The sequence below is a fragment of the Protopterus annectens genome, chromosome 12.part0, assembly GCF_019279795.1.
Source record: "Protopterus annectens isolate FY-2018-M chromosome 12.part0, PAN1.0, whole genome shotgun sequence".
Lineage (NCBI taxonomy): Eukaryota > Metazoa > Chordata > Ceratodontiformes > Protopteridae > Protopterus > Protopterus annectens.
In genome coordinates, this window is record NC_056746.1 from 90,302,691 (window position 1) to 90,324,621 (window position 21,931).

Here is a 21,931-nt window from a genome sequence, read left to right on the forward strand (position 1 = left end):
CCGCAAAACGAATTCACAATCAACAGAAATGGCAGACAGCATAATGCAAAAAAAAAAAAGAAAATTAATTGTAATTGTACTTTCCCTTCTGACATTTATGATCCATCCATTTCTAACAAATTCATTACATTTCAGATGTTGTAATTCTAGCTAAACCATATAATTGCTTAATGATGCACATATAAGTACGTTTTCCTGTGTTACAAAAGAAATAAACAACAGGTATTTAGAAAGGCTGTCTAAAAGCACAATTTCTTGGATTCAGGAAAGAATGCCTGTCATTCACCTAGTCTTATCATATCTGATCATGATAAAGCCAGATGGGGGAGGAATGAGTGTGTTTTCTTTTTCTTTGCCTAGTGATTTTCATTTGCCAGATGGGCAAAGCTTTTTAAATTGACTCTGTAGATGTCAAAAATAGACAAAACAAAACCTACTTTAATTATATCAGTGCCACAAAATCAAACACATTTACGTGAATAAATAAACAAAAGAGTGCAGATGATGCATTCTAAGCCTATGCTTTTAAGTTTAACCTACAAACCAGCTTTAGTATATTCTGTAATGAAACTTGCCCACAAATACTGCAGATGTAGATGATTCATTCATTTACAAAGATTCTAAATGCACTTACTATGAAGAAAAGAGTTAATCTACACAGCTCATGCTCAAGTCATTCAGATCCCATGTATCATCTCAAATTTCAGGCTAAATTAATTGTTTCTGCATCACAGCTCCTACATATCAACAATACTAGCATTACTAAAACAGTGTAACTAATGTAATTACATCATATTGTTTACTTAACTATACTAACTTTACTAAATGCGAAGTGTATACATCTGTCTACACCTGTCAGTATGGCATATATTGGAATCACTTTTCTGTGTTAGCTGCACATTTCTCTCTCAACAATGTATATGTTATTCTTGCCTTTGGTATATATAGCTATTTCAAATTATGTTGTTCTCAGCACATTGTTGTACTACATTATTTGTGTCCCTGGACCTGGGCTGTGGCTAAAAGAGATCTATCGGCCAGTCCACTTACCTGAAATAAATAAACAAATAAATAAAATAAAATGAAATAAAATAAATTAAAAAAATGATGTATATATTTCATATATTTTCAGATGTCAGGTTAATTTTGTTTAGGATCATGAAGAACACCCTAGGAAATTGTTTGTGTGATAACAATGAATAGTCATCTGCCTTATGTCCATAGTTATGTCTATAGGATATTCGAGCAAACTAGGCAACCCCGTGAAAAATTCAACACAGAAGGCACACATCCTACCAAGATGCAAAATGGAGTCCAACAGTGCCACTCTCTTGCTATAATTTTGTGTTTCACATGACTTTGCATAGCTGACATTTAGCATTCAGATAGGTCTATAGTGCAATAAGAATTAAAGCCAGTGTTTGAGCTTAAAGGACACTCATCTCTAAATATCAATTAGCAAACGTCATGAGTTAAAAACATAGGAAGCAGTTTTAAAATACTCCTTTGTTCTTAAAATTAGTGAAACAGACCTGTCTAATTGAAGGATTTTAACAGGTAACTTAAGCTTCAGAAAATTCATATAAATATAGCTGTCACTAAACTATATTCATGTAACTGCAAGTTGTTTGAAGGAGTGCAGTAGATATGTCCTTATTTTCTTTGGTTTTGGGGCTGAACACACGAATCTAAATTCCATTCGAACAGCTGAAAAAATGAAGTGCTCCGTCCGTCTTTAAGTTACAGTCTCTGTACAGTATTTAGTTTGTGACGGTGTAAAGGCCACCACGCGTGTGCACACGCACACACACACACATGCACACTTTCACACACACGCACACACAGATGCACACTTTCACACACACACAAAGATGCACACGTTCACGCACACGCACACACAGATGCACACTTTCACACACGCACACACAGATGCACACATTCACACGCACACACACACACACACACACACACACAGATGCACACTTTCACGCACACACAGATGCACACATTCACAAACACACACTGATGCACACTTTCACAGGCACACACACACACGCACACATGCACACTTTCACACACACACACGCACACTTTCACACACACACATGCACACTTTCACTCACACACACACACACACACACACACACACACACACACACACCAGGTGAGCTTACAGTCTTCTTTATATTTTTTTAAAAATGTATTTTTAATTGTTAATTGCATTTAGTTGCAGTTTAAATTCGTTAGATTTGACAGTGTCCTCTCAAACCTTCTTGCAGCTGAATTTATATATTTATATCAGGCTATACTTGTATCATACATTCTGTACCATAAAAATACTGTAGTGCGGAAATCGTCATTTTACTGACATTTAAGTGTTTAGTTTTATGATCAATTGTTTTCTTCCAGAACTAAACTGTATATGTAGCTATGAATATCAATTCATTACTTACGCATACACTGAAACTTTGGATGAATTACTTCATGTCAAAACTAAAAGGTGTATGTAAGCGCACATGTTACAACTGATTTTTCACATGCAAATAAGGAATCATCTTGATATGCTGAATGCATCGAATACTAATGGCTGAAAACTGCTTTCTGCAGTGGGGAACGTCGCCTAGCACACCCCATGTGAGGGAGACCCTCAAGACCTCAAGCTGATAAATATGAACTCTGAAATTGCAAATATAATGGAGGAAAGTACAACCTCAGTGACTTCACCGATTACAGAAAGTCATTTTTGGTCATTAACATTTGACCAAACTGCATTCAGAAAGAAAGTGACACATTGACTGGCTCGTAAAAAAAGATGAGGTATTCTGAACAACTGTATGAACATTCCAAAAAGCTAATGTTTGTTATACACGTAAAAATCTGTTAACCAGTTTACTGTGTAATTTAATTTAATCCTGACTTGTGCTCAGGACTAACTGTAACCTGTGGAACTTGTTTAACTGCTTACTTATGTAATCTCTGTAAATAGTCTGTTTGTAATATGTAATGTTGGTATTATGTAATGCTGTATCTGCTTACCCTTGGAGCTTTTCTCCCCGGGCCTCCGCTGAAAATGGACATGCATCCAGTCGGACTATCCCGGTCAACAAATGTAAAATAAATAAAATAAAATAATTTGAAAATATTTGATATCCATGCAGCCTTGGTATGCCAAAAGAGAATAAACATTTGAGAGACAGGAGTATGACAAAAGTGCACTTAGGGGTTTGGGGTTGGCATAATGGTTAAGGTGTTTATGCCACAGATTCAAGGTACAGGGTTTGATTCTTGCCTGTGAAAGGGAAATTATGTAGGCATAAAATGGCTGTCAAATACAGTTAGCCTAATACTTAATTGTGAACCTGTATACCAAAAGAATATTTTCATCCTGCTGGAAAGATCAGAATTCTGAGGTTTTAAAATACTTTGTGTTAGAAATTTGAAAGAAACCTTTCAGTCATTTGTCCATCAAATGTTTAAGATCTCATAAGCCTACAAATGACAGCACCTGTCATCAGCAATCTCTAAATCACACACCAAAAGCAACACCAAACACACATATGCCTATGCCCAATGGACCCCAAGAATGAAGCCCATAAGACAAGCAAACACTTTACCCAGGACTCTTGCCATAGGGACTCCATTCTACAACATACAGATGCCCCATTCACCAGGCTGTATAAGAAGAAGATAATGGTTAGTTAGTTAGTTATCTGGAGCCAGGACCCACCAGGCTATGCATGCACTCATGTCAGTGCACCACAGATACCAGTATCATTCTTTCATAGTCCGTGTTGGTGTAAATAATCTGAGACATAACTCACTCAGCTATACTTATGAATCTCTCTGAACAGGGTCTATATCAGCTTATCGAAACGGCTCATTATCGAATGCCATAACGTCGAACTGCAAAACCCGAACCCTAACAATATCAAAACCTCAAAACAGCAAATTTTTTCCCAGGGAAAAAATTTTCTGTTCCAAGAAACACACACACACACTACAAGCACACGAAAGAGCAGCAATTCACACGCATACACTTAAAAGCTACATCTAACCCTACACTACACTGCACATACACTACTATCTATCCACTTACCTTAACCCAGACCCTAACCCTAAGGTCCGTCACTATCACACACTCACCACACCCATGCCCTAACCCTAACTCACTTAACCTGCCTCTAACCCCAAATTCTCACTATCGAACACTCACCTCACTCGCGCCCTAACCCTATTTCACTTAACCCGCCCCTAACCCTAATGTCTGTCACAATCGCACACTTACCTGATCTGCGCCCTAACCCGAACATCCACACAATCACACACTTACCTTAACCCAACCCGTAACTTTCCACTGCATCGCTGAAAACAGTGAAGCCACAACAACAGCCAACCGAATTCTTTCCCTAGGAAAGAATTTGGTTTTGTGCAGTTTCACTGTTTTCAGCATTCGAGATATTGGGTTCAATATTAGATCATTCGAAATTCAGCCGTCTTGATGATCTAATATAAACCATCTGAACATGTGTCTCAGACAGGTAAGTGTCTTGCAGTGAGAAGCATTCTACCCTCACCAAGGATGATGCCTCAGTATGAAAAAATATTGACTTTAACAACTGGCTTAGTTTCTGGTGTCATTTCAGGAAGATTCAACATTTTCTCAGCATGGGAAGGTATGGTTAACAGGCCACGTTGCTTTGCCAAGGATGGTCTGCACCTGTGCCCCTTGGGCTTCCAGGTATTGGCCTAAACTTTATTCACCCTCTTAGAGCCTATTTTAGGCAATGCCAAATTGATGGGACCACCAGCTTTGCAAATAAAATCTAAAGGAATTTAAAGGTGTTACTATTCAATACTAGGAACTTTAAGAAGAACTCCACACCCTGTAAGCTGTCCTCACTCTGGAGAATAGAGAGATTGCTGCCATTACAGAGATACGGTTTAAATCCACAGAACGTGCTCTGGCATTGCAAGGCTTCAGTGCTACCTGCACATTTAGGCCATCAGCTACACAGACAGAGACAAAACAGTGCAGTGTCTCGAGCTACATTAGCAGCAAGTACACCTCATGGTTGGTTAAACAGGATGATTTCATCCGTGTGCAAATCACCATAGATAAAGTCACTTGGCATATCCCAGCAAGCTATAGGTCACCATCTATGCCTAAAGAATCCCATAATGCATACCTTGACCTGCTGGAGGCACTCTCCATCCAGCCAAATACCGTATTCATGTGAGACTTTTACTACTCCTCTATAGAGAGGGAAACATAACACTGCCTCCTGCTTGCAGGCACATTTCCTGGACTTAATTAAAACAAATATCCTTGATCAGATTGTGCATGCTCCAAATGTAGGTCTAAACATACTGGACCTAGTACTCACCAGTATGGGAGAGCACCGCCCCAACCTCCATGTCACATCCTTACTGGTGAGGTCGGATCACAAAGCTGTCTCCTTTGAAGTAAAAATAAACATGGAAAGGAAAACCCATCAAAACCTGTAACAGTTAGGAAACTATTCTACAGCAAACTATATCCTATTAAGTGATTGTCAAAATTCAATGCCCCTACAAACCTCTAGTTTATATCAACCTATCTGGAATTGTTCAGAGAAATCCTGTGCAGTCATTTAACTAGCTGCATAGAGGCTGATGTACCTACCAGAAAAAACCCCCCAAACAATTCACACTGTTGGAATCCTAACCTTAAACGAGGGTATAACATAAGGAAAAAAGTCATGGCCAAAATCAGAAAGAGCAACTGTCATAATGACAAGAGGACTGAGTAAATGCAATGAGGCCAATAACAAGTCAAGATAGTCTTTCAGGCTAAAGACAACCACAAGGCCTTCTGTGTGTGAAACCTTAAAGGTAATAATCAGTGGTGTGTTGAACTGGTGGTAAATGGTACCACCTTTAACAAGAACAGTGACATGGCATATCTGCTGGCTGACAAATTCAGCCCTAACTTCAGCCCCCCCCCCCCCACACACCACTCTCCACCTGCTTCCCCCATGATATCCCTACTAGCAGAATCCCACAACTATTAGCAGGGAAGCAGGTCATGGCAATACTCATCGAAACACAACCTCAGGGGGCCCAGACAATATCCTAGATTGCCTCTTAAATACCTTTAAACATGACCAGTCAGGACCACTTGAATCACTTTTCAACTACAGCTTCAAAAGTGGCTACATACCCAGGGCCGGTGTTAGCAATTTGAGGGCCCCCAGCAAATCTTAATTTGGGGGCTCCCTAGCCACTTCCTGCCCAGGTATCACCCTGTCACTGACACCCCTTCTAAGCAACCTTTTAATTCATACTGCAAACTTTTAGGTGTAGTATGCAGAGACTGACCTGTAGCAACAATACTATTGCATTACAACAGGCCTGTGTACCACACTATGTTGGCCTATCTCACAAAGGGAGATTTACAGTTGCTGGAATTTACTTGCAACAGTGATACATTATGACAACTCTATGTACATGTCTAGACTTAGGTGAAATGGAGCCCTAGGTCTACCATTTCAGCCCCCTCACCCCCACACACAGACACCCTCTAGTCTTCTCCCATGTTTTCTGTCATCTTGGGGTCCTTACACCATGCACATTACTTTTTCCCTTCCTTTTCTCACATTTTGCTTTACTCTTCAGCTTTTTCAATAAGCCATAACTTTCTATATGCTTTGAAATGCAATTTAAAGTTTTTTTTTCTTTTTACGCAATCGTTTCACCAATGATAGGATGAAAAGAAATTATGATTAAGGTAATTGTGAGGAAAGTGAAAAAAAATAATGATTGCAGTAATGTATTCTACTTTGTTAGTCCTGCACAGTATAGTGCCTTACACAAGCTATAATAACCTTTGTACACTTCTGATGTCTGCGAGAAAAGTAAAAGAAACAATGACTATACTGTCTTCAACCCAAAAACAAGCTAAAATGACCTCCTGTGCACACCTGTAAAGTTTGACTGTGATGAAAATTAAAGAAGTAATAACTACACCCCCCCCCATATAACCTACAGCAGCTTTCTGTAAATACACATGTGAGCAGGGCTGGTTTTAGAATAGGAGAGCAGAGGTAATTATCAGCTTTATCTTAACAGGATCATATCATAGCCCTGTTCAGGATAGAGAGTATAATCAGGAAATGTAATACATTTCTCCAAACAGCAACAGCTTTTGTGGGGCCCCGCCCACCCAGTCAAGGATGATTAAGGGAGCTCCTTGAATCCATTTATATAGTCTGGGGAGTGAGGGCCACCGAACTTCTAGAAGCTCCAGGTGTCTAAATATTCTGTGATATGTTTTATGCCATAGCTTTGAAAATGAAATATAATGCTCCGCATGTTCTTGATTTGCGATTGTGGAGCTTTTCTCCCCGGGCCTCTGATAAAAATGGGTTTTTGACCCAGTCAGACTTTACCGGTTACCAAATGTCAAATAAATAAATAAAATTACTTGTTATCTGCATTTTTTTTTTGATACCCAGTAGAACAATGTATATGTCCTGGCATTATTTGGTGTGTACACAGATAAAAATCATTGATATTTTTAGACACGCACAATCCATAACAACACCAGTTTCATACCTCTTTTACCAATAGCAATACATTGTGCAACACTGGTACTGCCACACCGGATCAGTGACTGCTGTTTATGGTTACCAGACAGCAGCAGGGTTAAGTCGTCTGCAACACTGGTACTGCCACACCGGATCAGTGACTGCTGTTTATGGTTACCAGACAGCAGCAGGGTTAAGTTGTTTGCAACACTGGTACTGCCACATCGGATCAGTCACTGCTGTTTATGGTTACCAGACAGCAGCAGGGTTAAGTCGTTTACAACACTGGTACTGTCACATCGGATCAGTGACTGCTGTTTATGGTTACCAGACAGCAGCAGGGTTAAGTCGTTTGCAACACTGGTACTGCCACACCGGATCAGTGACTGCTGTTTATGGTTACCAGACAGCAGCAGGGTTAAGTCGTTTGCAACACTGGTACTGCCTCACTGGATCAGTGACTGCTGTTTATGGTTACCAGACAGCAGCAGGTCGTTTGCAACACTGGTACTGCCACACCGGATCAGTGACTGCTGTTTATGGTTACCAGAGAGCAGCAGGGTTAAGTCGTTTACAATACTGGTACTGTCACACCGGATCAGTGACTGCTGTTTATGGTTACCAGACAGCAGCAGGGTTAACTCATTTTTATTTACCTCATTGAGGAGTAATGCATACATGTCACTGTCCCTGATTTCACACATTTTGCTCTGTCCATCATAAAAAGTTTGATTTGCTGATAAATCATTCAGGATTACATACAATCAATAAATCCAGACAGAGTTTTATAGTTCTTATTGTCCAATAAATGCATGTTGATGCAAAAGGTGTTATTCTATTAACTTTTTAAGTGAATTAGAATAATATTTAAGACATGTTTCTGATGTTGAGCCTTTATTCTGCTATTATTTATGGTACTGGCTGAATTCTTCAGCAAAGAAGTTGAGGGTTATAGTATTTGGTGTTCTGCCAGTATTTATAAAACCTCCAGAAAGAGAAAATCATCCCTGAAATTCAGAAGCATCAGCTCTTCTTGAAATCCAAGGTTTGCTCTGAGATCAGTCCTCTTGGCTGTTGATCTCTCTAGTGCTTACCTTGGTCATGTTTATCATTAACTTTATCCTAGTATGGTCATATCACAGCCCTGTTCAGTTTAAAGAGCATATTAAGGAAATTAATACATTTTTTCCTCTTCATTTTTTCCCAACCAGAAACAGCTTTTGTGGCCCCCCCACAGCCAAGGATGAGTAAGGGACCCCTGCAGCCACAGGTATTGTGGGTCCCTAAAGATGACTATGTTAATTTTAGCTCTTTAACTATACTTGTTCTAAGTAAATTGGTAAGCCTTTTGGCAAGTGTAATACTAACAATTTTTAACACACCTGTTATAGGGTATATTTTTTATACAAGCATCACATTTTATTCCTTGGTTAGTGCTGTATTTATTATTATTATTATTATTATCATAGCCTAAGGGTACAATTTGATATGTTTAAAAATGCAGTTCAATTTGTCTTGCATTTTAGCGATGTTATGAAGGTTTTCCAGCCAGAAACATACACATATATGCTTCGGCATATATATACCTTTAAATGCTTTATCTCTTGGAGGAGGACATGACATCATTCATGGTTCATTTCCGCTTTCTCTGTTTTTAAAAAACATTGCAACTTGTAAAAGTTTAATGCTGATGAAGCTCCTGTTTCACAGGGGCGAAAAACGCTGTGTTTTTATTTCATTTGAATAAAGTGCGTTTCTGATCTTTTTGGGACCTTGACTCGAGTACACCGTTTGTTTTTTCATTTGTTTTTTCATATGTTAATTTTAGTGGAAAGAACGTCAACCAGTAGGGTTTAACTACGCTAGGGACACTATGTTAGTGGTGAAATATTTAATGGAATTGTGAAGCCTGTTACTTGATAAAACACTGTTAATTTAACCAGAGATATATTTGAATTTTATAGGAGATATAAGAGTCATTACCCAGCTGGTTTATTAAGTATACAAGATTGTTGTATTAGCTTTTGTTGGTTTTACAGACACGTTACAAAATATCAAGATAAAATAACTTGCTGTGGTTGGGGGCCCCCCCCAGGATCAGGGGGCCCCCAGCGACCGCTGGGTTCACTGGTGCCTAAAGCCGGTTATGTGCATACCATGTGAATGGAGGACTGCAATGGTTATTCCTCTTCACAGAGATGGACCATCAACTGACCCAAGAAACTACAGACCCATTAGTCTGACTAGTCTAATATGGAAAGCCATGGAATGAATTATCAATTTATTTATTTATTTATTTAACATTTGTTGACCGGGAATGTCCGACTAGGTTCCACAGAGCCTGTTTTCAGTGGAGGCCTGGGGAGAAATGCTCCAGATGCATGTCTTTGGAATGTGGGAGGAAACCGGAGTACCCGGAGGAAACCCACGCGAACACAGGGAGAAAATGCAAACTCCACACAGAAGGCACCCCAGCCGAGAATCGAACCGGAGAACCTCTTGCTGTGAGGCGACAACGTTAACCACTGCACCACTGTGCCGCCCTCAATGAAATAATCAACAAAAGCATTGGCAACCAACAGACACTGGACCTGTCCCAGTCTGGTTTTGTCAAAGGAACGTCATGCCTACTTAACCTGGTAGACTTCTTTAAGAAGGGCACCAAGGCAATGAATGAGGACAAAATGGTGCTTACTGCCTACATAGACCTGCCTAAGGCATTCAGTACAATACTCCATTCGGGTATCATTGACAGATTCACTGAACTAGACACAAATCCCGACATAATTCACAAAATGCACACAAGGGAAGTTAGCCCAGTGCTTACCTTAAAAAAAAAAAAAAAAAAAAAAAAAAAAAATGGTCTATCCACCTATTTAGCTAAATAAACTACCTGAAACTTCAACAAGGTATTGCCATTCTTCCCACAGGGACGGCATCAGAGGGAGAATGATTTTATCTGGATTAATGATTTGTACTCTATCGTTAGTCCTATCCTCCTCTGGGTCACAGGTGGGATACGAGACCTGACTCGAGCTTTCTGGTTTACATCTGCCATCATGTAAGTAAGGGTATGACATCCAGGTCCAAGGAAGTTATAACACCATTTTACTCAACCCTTTTCAGACCCATCACTGAATACAATGTTCCCTTTGGCATATACCTGACAAAGCATGTGAAACAGATGGAACACCCACAGAAGTTCCTTACCAAGAGAATCCAGGGTATTAATACATTGTCCTCTACAGATCAGCTTAAAGCACTATCTCTGTACTCGGTCTCTAACAGGTTACTGAGAGGCAATTATGCCTGGCATGTAAGGCATCTCAGATCCAACCTTGATGGACCTTTTGCGCATCCACAAAATGAACAGCACCAGAAACACTAGATCCAAGGATTTAAACTTTGCTTGCAAAAGAAGTAGAACATGCTGGCAAGACAGATATGTGTCTCAAAGAATCCCCGCATTCTGGAATATGCTGTATGTCCATGCGAAGCAGAGTCCACCCCAACCCTATTCAAATATAACCTTGGCCATCGAATAGGAAATTCAGAATTCATTGCCAGTCTGGCCTCCATGTCTCTGATAGACAGTGGATGACAGTAAATATCCTCTAAAAAACATACTCCTCTACTAAACTTTAGCCAGTAGCATAGCTAGGATGAAATAATTGGGGCAACAGCCCCAGACACAAAGTGTTTGGGGGTGCAATCAGTCAATCCTAATTGCTCTTTAATGTAATACTACCTTTTAAAAGCCGGTTTTGCATTTGCAGTCAAACATGAGTACTCTAGCTAGCGCTCCTTGTGTGGTCTGGAACTGTAGTAACTGCTTGCTACATTGCAGCAAACAATTTGCTACAGTTTAAAAGTAAAAACAGTAGAAGCTGTTTGTGACGGTTTAAAAATATATATTTTTTTATTTAAACTAAAACATGAGCACTGTAACAATCTGTGCAGGCAGAGTATAAATTGTAGCAACTGTTTGCTACTGTTTAAAAGAAAAAAAAAATGCTTTCATTTAATAAAATGTGTTAACGGAGGGTTGGAGATGGTAAAAAAACAGGCTGGGGCTGGAGTGAGGGTAGGGTATGTGTTTCTTTCATTTGGCCACATGGCCACTTATGACTTTTTTTTTTTTTTTGCTCTTGACTTAAAGAGCTAAGGGGTTGGGACACTGTTTCATAGCACCGGCCCAAGTTGCTAATTGAACCAGCTACACTTCTGCCCCTCTAAATAGATGCCCATATTAGATGGGGACACAAATGGGCTGGTCCGTGTGGGTTAGGCTTATAAAGACCCTGGTGGTCATTAACCTGGTATATACCTAGGAACCTCTAATGCATTTCAGTGCCTTCTGGGCACTGCAGCCAATCTAACCAATCAATGGCTATGATATAGAAAGGTTCTAATCCTGAACAAGATGCCAGGACATCTCAGGATGAGCAGTCACTCTTATCATTCTTTTGACATGTATATCTTTTGGCAGTTTGGGATGTGAGATACATCTAAAGCAGATGACGGAACACATATACACACATTGTGCTATAAATAAAAATTTTGAAGAGTCCTGCCACACTGTTTCTGTTGCAAGGATAAACAGGTAAAATAAATGTACAGAGACTCGGAGAGAAGTACTAGGCTAGCTGCCCTTGTGAGTCATAGTAAGTCTAGCCAATTTCCCTTGGTGAGAATCAAACCCTTCTACTCCTTGTGACTTTAACATTAATATGGTTGTCTGAAGCCTTGAAAGGCCACCTGTTCAGTTATGTATAACCTTTGAATTTCTGATCCTGATGTACTTGACCTACATGACATGGACCCCCTCCTGGAAATGCTGATTTTCTCATATTGTCTAGTATGTGCTCTCTGCTCCATCAGCCATCAGCTACCGGTGAACATGCTGGAATGTGCTGATTTATGTTTTAGGCCCAACACCTTTGCAACTTACAGCTTTGTTTTTAATGTTGTTATGCTTTTCCTCATTGTTTGTTTATTTGAATTTGCTTACAAGGATAATGCTGTGATCAAAATTGACCAAATTCAGGTACAGCCCAGGTGAATGAAATCACAGTAAAATTAAACAGTACAGATTTGTATTCTTGAAGTCCATTAGGACACCTTTATTTCAGCATTTTGGTATCATCCTTAGATTTGCTATTATACAAATAGGTGTATATTGTAGTTATCAAGAATTTACTTTGATATTCATGAAATATTGTACCTTATTCATATTATTGCTAGAATGTATCATATTTTCTCTTTTTATTTTTGATTTATTGTTATTTCTGTTTTTAGATATATTTTTTCTTTGCTGTGTAGGTTTAAGCCGTCAAAAAACTCAGTTTAAATTTCTATATAAAAATGTACTGTAAAATACACTTATTAACTTCTTAGGACTTGGTGTCATGCTTAAGGTTTATTGATATGCTGGAAGCTTCTCTGCCGCTGATGCCATTTTGTTACTTATCTAAATTCACGTCAGCGTTATTTCTGAAAGCTTTTATTAAAGGCCTCACATTGTTGTGAGTATCAGATTTCTTTCACAGTTTTCAACGTTACTAGTAATGAAGTTGTCAGTTTTTTCAGTGTTTGTTTTTAACATTGCATTCTAAGAACATGCATTGCGATCATTCATTGTTTATCCTAATCTGAGGTTTTTGCATTGAACTTCATCTGCTATGACTTTGCATAAGTTCACTTGCACACTCGCTATACTCCCTCACATTAGTTCATCTGTTCCATTTCCTCCATTTTCTTTATGAAGAACCTCTCTACGTTTTCTCAAGCCACGTTACATCACTTTTTTCAGGCCACAGATTGTCACAGTGTATTCATTTATTATTGTAATCAATGAGGTACTCAGAGGAACAGTGGCTTCCTATAAGCTGTTGAACAAATCACTGAACATCAGATGAGTTATATAATATTTTATTTATTTATTTGTGTGACGCACTAATCTGAGATCATCTTATTGTTTGCAATGGCACCTAAACTTTTGACTTAATTATGCACTTTTAGTATACCCATTTTAATTTCGTATTGAGAGTTTAAATCTTTTTCCTCATAAAAGTTAATAATTGCATTACTTGTAGAAAGCAAATACCTCATAAAGATTTTCATTCATACTGTATTCCTTGCCTAGGCCCTGACCACGACGTACCTTGCTGTCGGTTTTGTGCTTTATTTAATCAGTGCACTATCCATCGTCAGTATATTTTCGCCTCTAAATATTTCGGTTCTTGGTTTAATTATCCAGAAATGTCATCGGTTAGCCATCCGACTACTGGGATTCTGAAAAAAATGCAAAGATAAAGACAGAGACAGGCCACCGAGGTCCAAAACTGCCGATGATGCTTCTCCTAAGCCAGTCGCCAGTCCATCGGTACTCAGTGAGGCGCTTTCGCAGCCCCTGATACCCGCTACTTCTGATTCGCAGGCCTCTGCTGAGACCCAATCAGAGTCCGGTATGCCGCGAGATGCTTCAACTATGGAACCAGCAGATGTCTCTACGTTGGATGAGTCCAGAGCCGCTGTGCAGGCACTGGCTTCTGAAGGTGTATGCAGGCCTACGGACTTGCATATTAAACAAATGCCTCCTTCTTCACTTAGGCCTAAATCTCGAACCATGCCTAAAAAAACAATGCCCAGGCCACATGCTCAGGCCTCTATGCCTAAAACACAAATGATAAGAATGGCTGAAGATCTAATAACTGTAATCAGGGGTAGCCAAACCACCCTCCCCCTTCTAAGAGGCCTAGGACTGAAGTTGTTTATGAATCTTCTGACCAGGATTTTGTTTTTTCTGATTCTTCTGATGATCTGGATTTGCCCTTATCTACTTATGAGGATTCTGATGCAGAGGACTCTTTTCCTTCTTCCCCTCCAGAGGATTTTTCTTTAGGTGAAACCTTACATACTCTAAGGGAGCATTTCCACTGGGAAAGCCAGGATTTTTCTGATTCAAACAAGAGGCTTAGGGATTTCTTACTCCTGCCTCAGCATAGGCCTTTAGCTATTCCTCCTGTACTAGACATTGCTGATGATGCTTTTTTGGAATCTAGTTTGGCCCCTGGTTCCTTGCCTCCTGCTTCCAGTAAACCTGACAGATACTACAGGGTCGCTGAGTCACACAAGTTCCTTTTTAAAAATCCTATTGCGGATCCAGAGACTATTTCACAGGGGCCCAAGGGCATTAAGGTTTCTACTGCTAAAAATCCTACCCCCTCTGACAGAGCATCCAGGGTGCTGGATAGATGAGGTAAGAAGGTTTACACTTCTGCAATCTCGGCCATTAGGGCTTTAAACTGCCAGTTTCATATGTTAAAGTATCAGCAACATGTTACTAGATTACTTAAACAGAAAATTATGTTGATTCCTAATTGTGTGGAAAATAAAGGATTACAGGATTTAATGCATTCTGCTGAACAGGTTGGAAAAACTTTGCAATGTGGTTTTGATTCTTTAGAAGCCTCTTGCAGGGTTGCTATTACTGGGTCTGTGCTTAGAAGGCATGCTTGGCTTAAGGAGCAATCTTTACCTGATCATGTTAAAGCTAAATTGTTGGATGCTCCCTTAAATCAGGACCACCTGTTTGGCAACAAGGCTGAGGAAGTTCTTAAAAAGATGGAAGATAAAGCTAAATCTATGCAAACTGTTAAAGATTTCTTACAAGTTCAGTCTCCTAGATTTAGTAGGCACTGGCCCTCTAAAATTGGTCCTTTCCAGCCCCTTCCAGGTCTTCTCAAGCCAAACCCAGACACAGCAGAAACCCCAAGTTTCAGTCCCAGGGGACACACAGGGCTAAGCAGTGGGGGGCCTCCACTTCCAAATCTGGGAGTAATAAGACTCCCCCCTATGGTAAACTGTCTCAATGACTTCCTTTTAAAATTTCCAAGCACTTATCAACTGACTGCTCATTTGGGGGGAAAGATTGCTCTTCATGCAAAGAAATGGGAACTCGTTACCCAGGACAAATGGGTTTTAAATATAGTGTCCCAGGGATACAGATTTCACTTCAACATGTTGCCAATGCTAAGTGGGTGGCCGGACCTACCCCCAAATCAGTGAGCAGAGGCTCAAAAACAAGTACTTTCTCTCTTAAGCATGGGGGCTATTCAGTTGGTACCAGAAGAGGAAAAGGGACAAGGTTTCTACTCGAGACTTTTCCTGGTACCCAGAAAAGACAATTCATGGCGTCCTATCCTGGACCTGTCTACTCTAAACACCTTTTTGGAGAGTCCAAAATTAAAGATGCTGTCTCTTCACCAGTTGCTTCCTATGCTAGATAAAGATGCCTGGTTGGCAACACTAGATTTAAAAGAAGCATACCTGCACATCCCAATCAGGGAATCTTGCAGAAGATACCTTTGCTTCAAAGCAGGCTACATGCACTATCAGTTCTCTGCACTGCCCTTTGGCTTATCTACTATGCCCAGGGTATTCACAAAGTGCCTAGCTCCAGTTATTGCATTTTGCAGGCAAAGAAATATTCAAATATACCCATACTTGGAATGATTGTCTAATTCAGGTAGAAAGCCAGGGCATACTTTTGAATCATCTGGCCTTTGTACAAAGGGTTCTAACTTGTCTGGGGTACACCATAAATGAAAGGAAATCTCGCCTGGTACCCTGTCAACAAATTATATTCCTGGGAGCAAGCTTGAATACAACTTCCCAGATGGCTTACCTCACGCCAGAGAAACAAATTCATTTGACAACCAACTTCAAACAAGTGGCCACAAAATCCCTGCTATCTGCAAGACAAATACTGCAAGCTTTGGGGTTCATGGCCTCCTGCATTCTTCTAATTCCATATGCAAGACTACATATGAGGAAACTACAGTGGTATCTAAAAAGCCTATGGTGTCAACATTCCCAGGATCTAGAAGCAATGAGTCCTATCATACCTTGCCTACGCCTAGAGATCCTTTGGTGGGTAGAGGCCTGCCACCAAAACAAGGAACTACCTTTCACACCAACCCCTGCCACTCAAACCCTAATAACAGACACATCAGACTATGCATGGGGGGCTCACCTGGCACGGAAGTGTATTCAGGGCAAATGGAACCCAAGTCAAATGCACCTGCATATCAATTAAAAAGAAATGCTAGCTGTACAGAATGCTCTGACAGCCTTCGAGGACTACATTCTTCCAGGACAACTAATGATAAAGACGGACAACACCACTGTTATGTGGTACATAAACAAGCAGGGGGGGTACACATTCTTACCCCCCTCTGCAGACTAGCCATGGCGTTGTGGAATACAGCCTTGAGCTACCAAGTGCATCTACAAGCTCAATTCCTGCCAGGAAAATTAAATACACTGGCAGACGGACTAAGCAGAAACCTCATGGACCCACACGAGTGAAAACTGGAACCAAGGATTTTCAACATGTTGACAAGCAAATGGGGGAGGCCAGATATAGACCTGTTTGCCTCTCCCCAGTACTACCAATTGGACACATTTTGCACAAGGACTCCCCACAAACAAGCCTGGAAAGTGGATGCTCTGTCCTTCAGCTGGAAAAACCTATCAGTTTATGCCTTCCCCCCCTCTGCCTCTGCTCTCCAAAGTACTACTAAAAATCCAACAGGACAAACCAAGGATGATTTTGATTGCTCCAGACTGGCCATGCCAACACTGGTACCCCCTCCTGTGCAGTGCCTCATGGTTATCCCCATGACACCTGCCTCAGACTCCTTCCCTGTTGTCCTAGCAGAAGAACCAGATTCTGCACACTCAGCTTCTAACACTGAACCTTGCAGCCTGGCTAATTACCTAATCTCTCCTTTACCATCCCTCAGTAAACCTGTGATGGATATCATTTTAGAGACAAGAAGGCCTAGTACTAGAAAATCTTATGCTGAAAAATGGAAAAGATTCTGTGCCTGGAACCAATCTCAAGGGATGAGCACAGCAGCACACAATTTACCTAAACTTTTACAATACTTAACTGTGATGCTCTTTTTCCTCCATTAAAATCCACGCCTCAGCCATTTCAGCTCATTATAACACAGAACCTACCCTCTTCTGTTATCCACTGCTCAAGCAGTTCCTCAGAGGGGCCAAAAATCTGAGACCACCCAAGAGAGCTCCAACCCCAGCCTGGGACCTTAGCTTTGTTTTGGAGAAAGGGGCCAAAAATCTGAGACCACCCAAGAGAGCTCCAACCCCAGCCTGGGACCTTAGCTTTGTTTTGGAGAAACTCACTCTACCTCCTTTTGAGCCAGCTGCTACTGCAGACTTAAAATTTCTTTCTTGGAAAACAGCTTTCCTTTTTAGCTATCACTTCAGCTAGAAGGATATCTGAATTACAGGCCCTTATGGCAGTGGAGCCTTTCATCATCTTTCACGCGTACAGGGTTTCCTTCAGAACAAATCCATCCTTCATGCCTAAGGTGGTATCCAATGTGGCTCTTAATCAGTCCATTCATTTGCCAACCTTCTTTCCCAATCCACAGAACAAAGGGGAATGGATACTGCATTCCTTAGATGTGCACAGATAACTTAGATTCTACTTGGACAGGACTCAACCTCAAAGGAAATCTGAACTGCTGGTGGCATTTGCTGCAGGGGCAGAGGGGAAGGCTATTTCAAAGCAAACCATTTCTAAATGGATAGGCCATTGCATTCATTTCTGCTATAAGCACCATGGAAAACCTATCCCCCAGGGGATCAGACCTCACTGCACCAGGGTTGCATCTACCTCTACAGCCTTTCTCAGAGGCATCCCTACCAGGGACATCCTAGAAGCTGCTACCTGGAATTCTGTACATACTTTCACCAAGCATTATCATTTGCCAATTTTCTCTAAATCCAGAGCTGGGTTTGCCACTGCAGTCTTGCAGGGCCTTATAGCTGGTCCTAATGCTATTTAAATTCCTCCTCCCAACCATAGCTTTGGAAATCTACCCAAATGTAATGACTGCAACAGTGAAACACTAAGAACATAGTACAGTTGTGTACATTTACCATAAATGTAGATGTTCAAGTGTATTCACTGTTGCAGTCCTGGTTACCCTCCCTCCAGCCCCCTAACTTCTTTTGGCTATATCTCTACTTTCCTTTACTATGCTTAAAAGCTTTTTGGTGTATTTGCTGTTTTTTGTTGGAGGTATATCATTGTACTTTTATATTTAATTGCTTCCCATTAGGGGGCACCTGACATCTGGGGCAAGAAAAACTGATGTAATGGCATTGGCTGCATGTTTTATACCCCTGACGACCTGACGTCGTGGAAGAAGGGACAGCAACCGACGCAGGACCCAAGACTTTGTTAATCAGGCAGACTGAGGGCTACTGCAAGCAGATAACCCAAATGTAATGATTGCAACAGTGAATACACTCGAACATCTACATTTATGGTAAGTGTACACAACTGTACTCTACGCAGTCTGTAAGGTCAGTTCACCATTAAGTGTGTCCATTAATTTCCTTGAAAAAAGTCATGGAATTAAGCGAAGCTTATCTTCTCCTAACAAAAATCATATATTTTTCTGAATCTTTTAGTGGGAGGACATCAGTGTGTTTTAAGATAACTGAGTATCACATGCTTGTTAAACTTACATAGGATACCTGTAAAGCTGGCTGGTCTTTAGATGTTAAGGTATTTGTAGACCCCTTTCATTATGGGGGCAATTGTAGCATGGTGCCAAACTTTTAGACCTTGTCCAGAAGATGTTTGCTAATCAGAATATGTGCAGGTTTGAATATCCCTTCTGCTGTATATGAAACTGTTGGGAATATTATCATCTTTTGTCCTTTCGTTTTTTGACACATAATTAAAAGGTACCTTGCAGTTACCTTCAGTTTTACTACTCATCGAACTTTATACATATTAATAAGATTTTGATTTACTTATGCAAGAATTCTTTGGAAGGGTAAACTTGTTTTTTTTTATTTATTAGTTCTGCTTTTTTTTTTTTAGTTCTTACAGAAGAGTTTGGTTACCAGTATATTTACAAGTCACAGATATATGGATGCAGTCCTGAACATTTCTATCATAACTGCTATTGGAATCTTGCATTGCAGTATACAAGTCAGTAGTAGTATGTGCACATTCTGTTGTACCAAGATGAATATTTACTTACTTGTAATTTCAGGTCTGTGTTACCTTAACACTGCTCACTTTACAGCAAGGACTTTCTTGTTATTCACTGTCTCATTTACTCTTTTCTCAGAATGAATGTATTAATAAGAATAATTCTAAAATTATTTTTTTCTGCTGACTGCTAAAGCCTGTGCTCCCCTCCCCCACCAGCTCTCCTCTATCTACATCTAAGGTCACATCAGTGTAGAGAAAGGGGTATAAATAAATGTGTTATTCTTTCTTTTGTGACTTTAAGGTTTGGAATTATTAGAGATTGAGTGTGGGTGCAGAACCCATGTACAGAGCTGTGTAACAGACCATGGTTTTTCAATCATTTTATTGTTTTTATATTCATTTCCATTGATCTAAAGGATTGACAGAGCACTGTTCACAGAAAGCATTTATCAGAAACTTCATTTTCTATGTATCAAAATTAATCTAATTTTCTTTGCAAAGTCTGGGAACATAGAGATATTTCACAGTCTGTAGACCCCATTTCTTAGGTTTAATGCATTTATTTACATCATCATCAGTGTTTAGTAGGAAAGAGTACCACTGCGGAAGAAAAGTGCAAACAAAAAGCATATGTTAGTATGATGGCACTAGTATGATAAATAACACACATTTGTTAGCACGATAAATAACACACACCATTTGTTAGTACAATAAATAACAGAGCAGTCTAAAGTGACAAAAGATAATTTCCTGATCTTCTGTGAAGTATATTAAACAAACTAAGTCTTCTCCACATTTGATTGGTCTCTGAAATATTGGCGTACTACAGGATATAAAGATACAAAGCGTGTAACAGCTGTTTCGCCTCTGGAACCATTTGATTCACGTACTCAGTATTGATTTGACTACTGAGTATTGACTGTTAAGCAGAAAGGTATGACTTAAAAAAAAAAAAAAAGTTAGACCTTTCAGAAATACATGTATGGAAACTTGTGTCCAAAAAAACTGAAGTCACTTCTATATTCGATTGACATTCTGTTGCTCATAACTGAGACTAGATAATTTCTTAGCATCATACAGTAAAAACATCAATTCACAATTGATTACTGTTCCATTTTTTATAAGTAGAACAGTTTATTTCTCAGCTTCAAGCAGTAAAAATATGGAATGGAATTTTGTAAAATATGTGAGGCAGTCGTACTTTACTAACTCATTCTTGGGAAAACATTACAGCTCTATTCGAATTTTGTCTGTCGGTTTGCAAAATTATGCAGCTGCATTTTCACATTTGGGAAAATTATATATTATTACTTGAGTTTTCGTGCAAACATTTTAAAGTTAAATTTACTAGTTGAAAACTAAAAACTATTTTGTTTTAAACTACAGTTCACATTTCACAGAGAGATTAGTAATGGGCTTCCTATTATGAACTTTTCATTTTAGTCTTTTAAGGATTTAGCCAACTGTTCAAAGAGTCACGGTATTTTGTTTTGATCTTATTGCATCTTTCTTGAACATAATGTACATTTTAAAGCTCCTCAAAGGTAATTCAGGCTATTTATAATAGCATTTGAAACAGTGCAAGAAAAGTCATTTTTGGTACTCAGAGTCCTGTCGTTCTAACCTGACTGACCAATGTACTTTTATCCAAGCTGTTACATTTTGTATAAAATGAACCTTTAGCTGAGTTTCCTAATTACTTAAAATAAAACAAGCTACCCAATGTTGTCTTGACCAAGTGCTGACTGTGATTTTAAAGCAGTTGTTATGAGCAGTGATAATGTCTTCTATACGCTTACGTTTGCTTCTTCCTTGTTTTTATTTAGGCCCTTTCGTCCCTCTGTTACATCCGTTAGACGAATTGCTAGCACATCCAAGCCAGTACAGTCCACCATGTTAAATGGAGATGCCCTTATGGAACAGATTTCCTTAGTAGGTGGCAACAACCGAGGTATTTTTATCAAGTCAGTACAGCCGGGATCAGCAGCAGAGCTTGCAGGCCTGAAGGAGGGGCAGCAATTACTACTGGTAAGGAACAGATAATGATGTGTGCACATCTGATGCAATGTTTTATTTAAAGAGTGATTCATAAACATCTACCCTTGTTTTCTAATGCAGAGTAGTGCTATCAAGTAGCTGGATTCCTGCTGCATATCAGTAACAAAATATCTATTTATTGTATATTGTTGTAAAGTGTGAGCCAATTATAATGAGATTAAAGCAGTCTCACTTAGTAATGTGATTCTACACGGTAAGAAACATGATTCCACTGCACTGGAAAATACCAGATTCTCTCTTGTACTGTGGCAACAGAGAT

The 21,931-nt window shown here is 39.7% G+C and overlaps 1 protein-coding gene across 2 annotated transcripts in view; it reads left to right on the forward strand.

Moving 5' to 3' along the window:
- CARD11 (caspase recruitment domain family member 11) overlaps window positions 1–21,931 on the forward strand; it is a 2,459,919-nt gene that overhangs the window by 1,892,520 nt on the left and 545,468 nt on the right. For both annotated transcript variants that reach the window (XM_044089102.1, XM_044089103.1), the window contains one exon: window positions 21,441–21,642. In XM_044089102.1, the coding sequence (XP_043945037.1) occupies window positions 21,441–21,642 (202 nt within the window). The remainder of the gene's footprint in view (window positions 1–21,440; window positions 21,643–21,931) is intronic.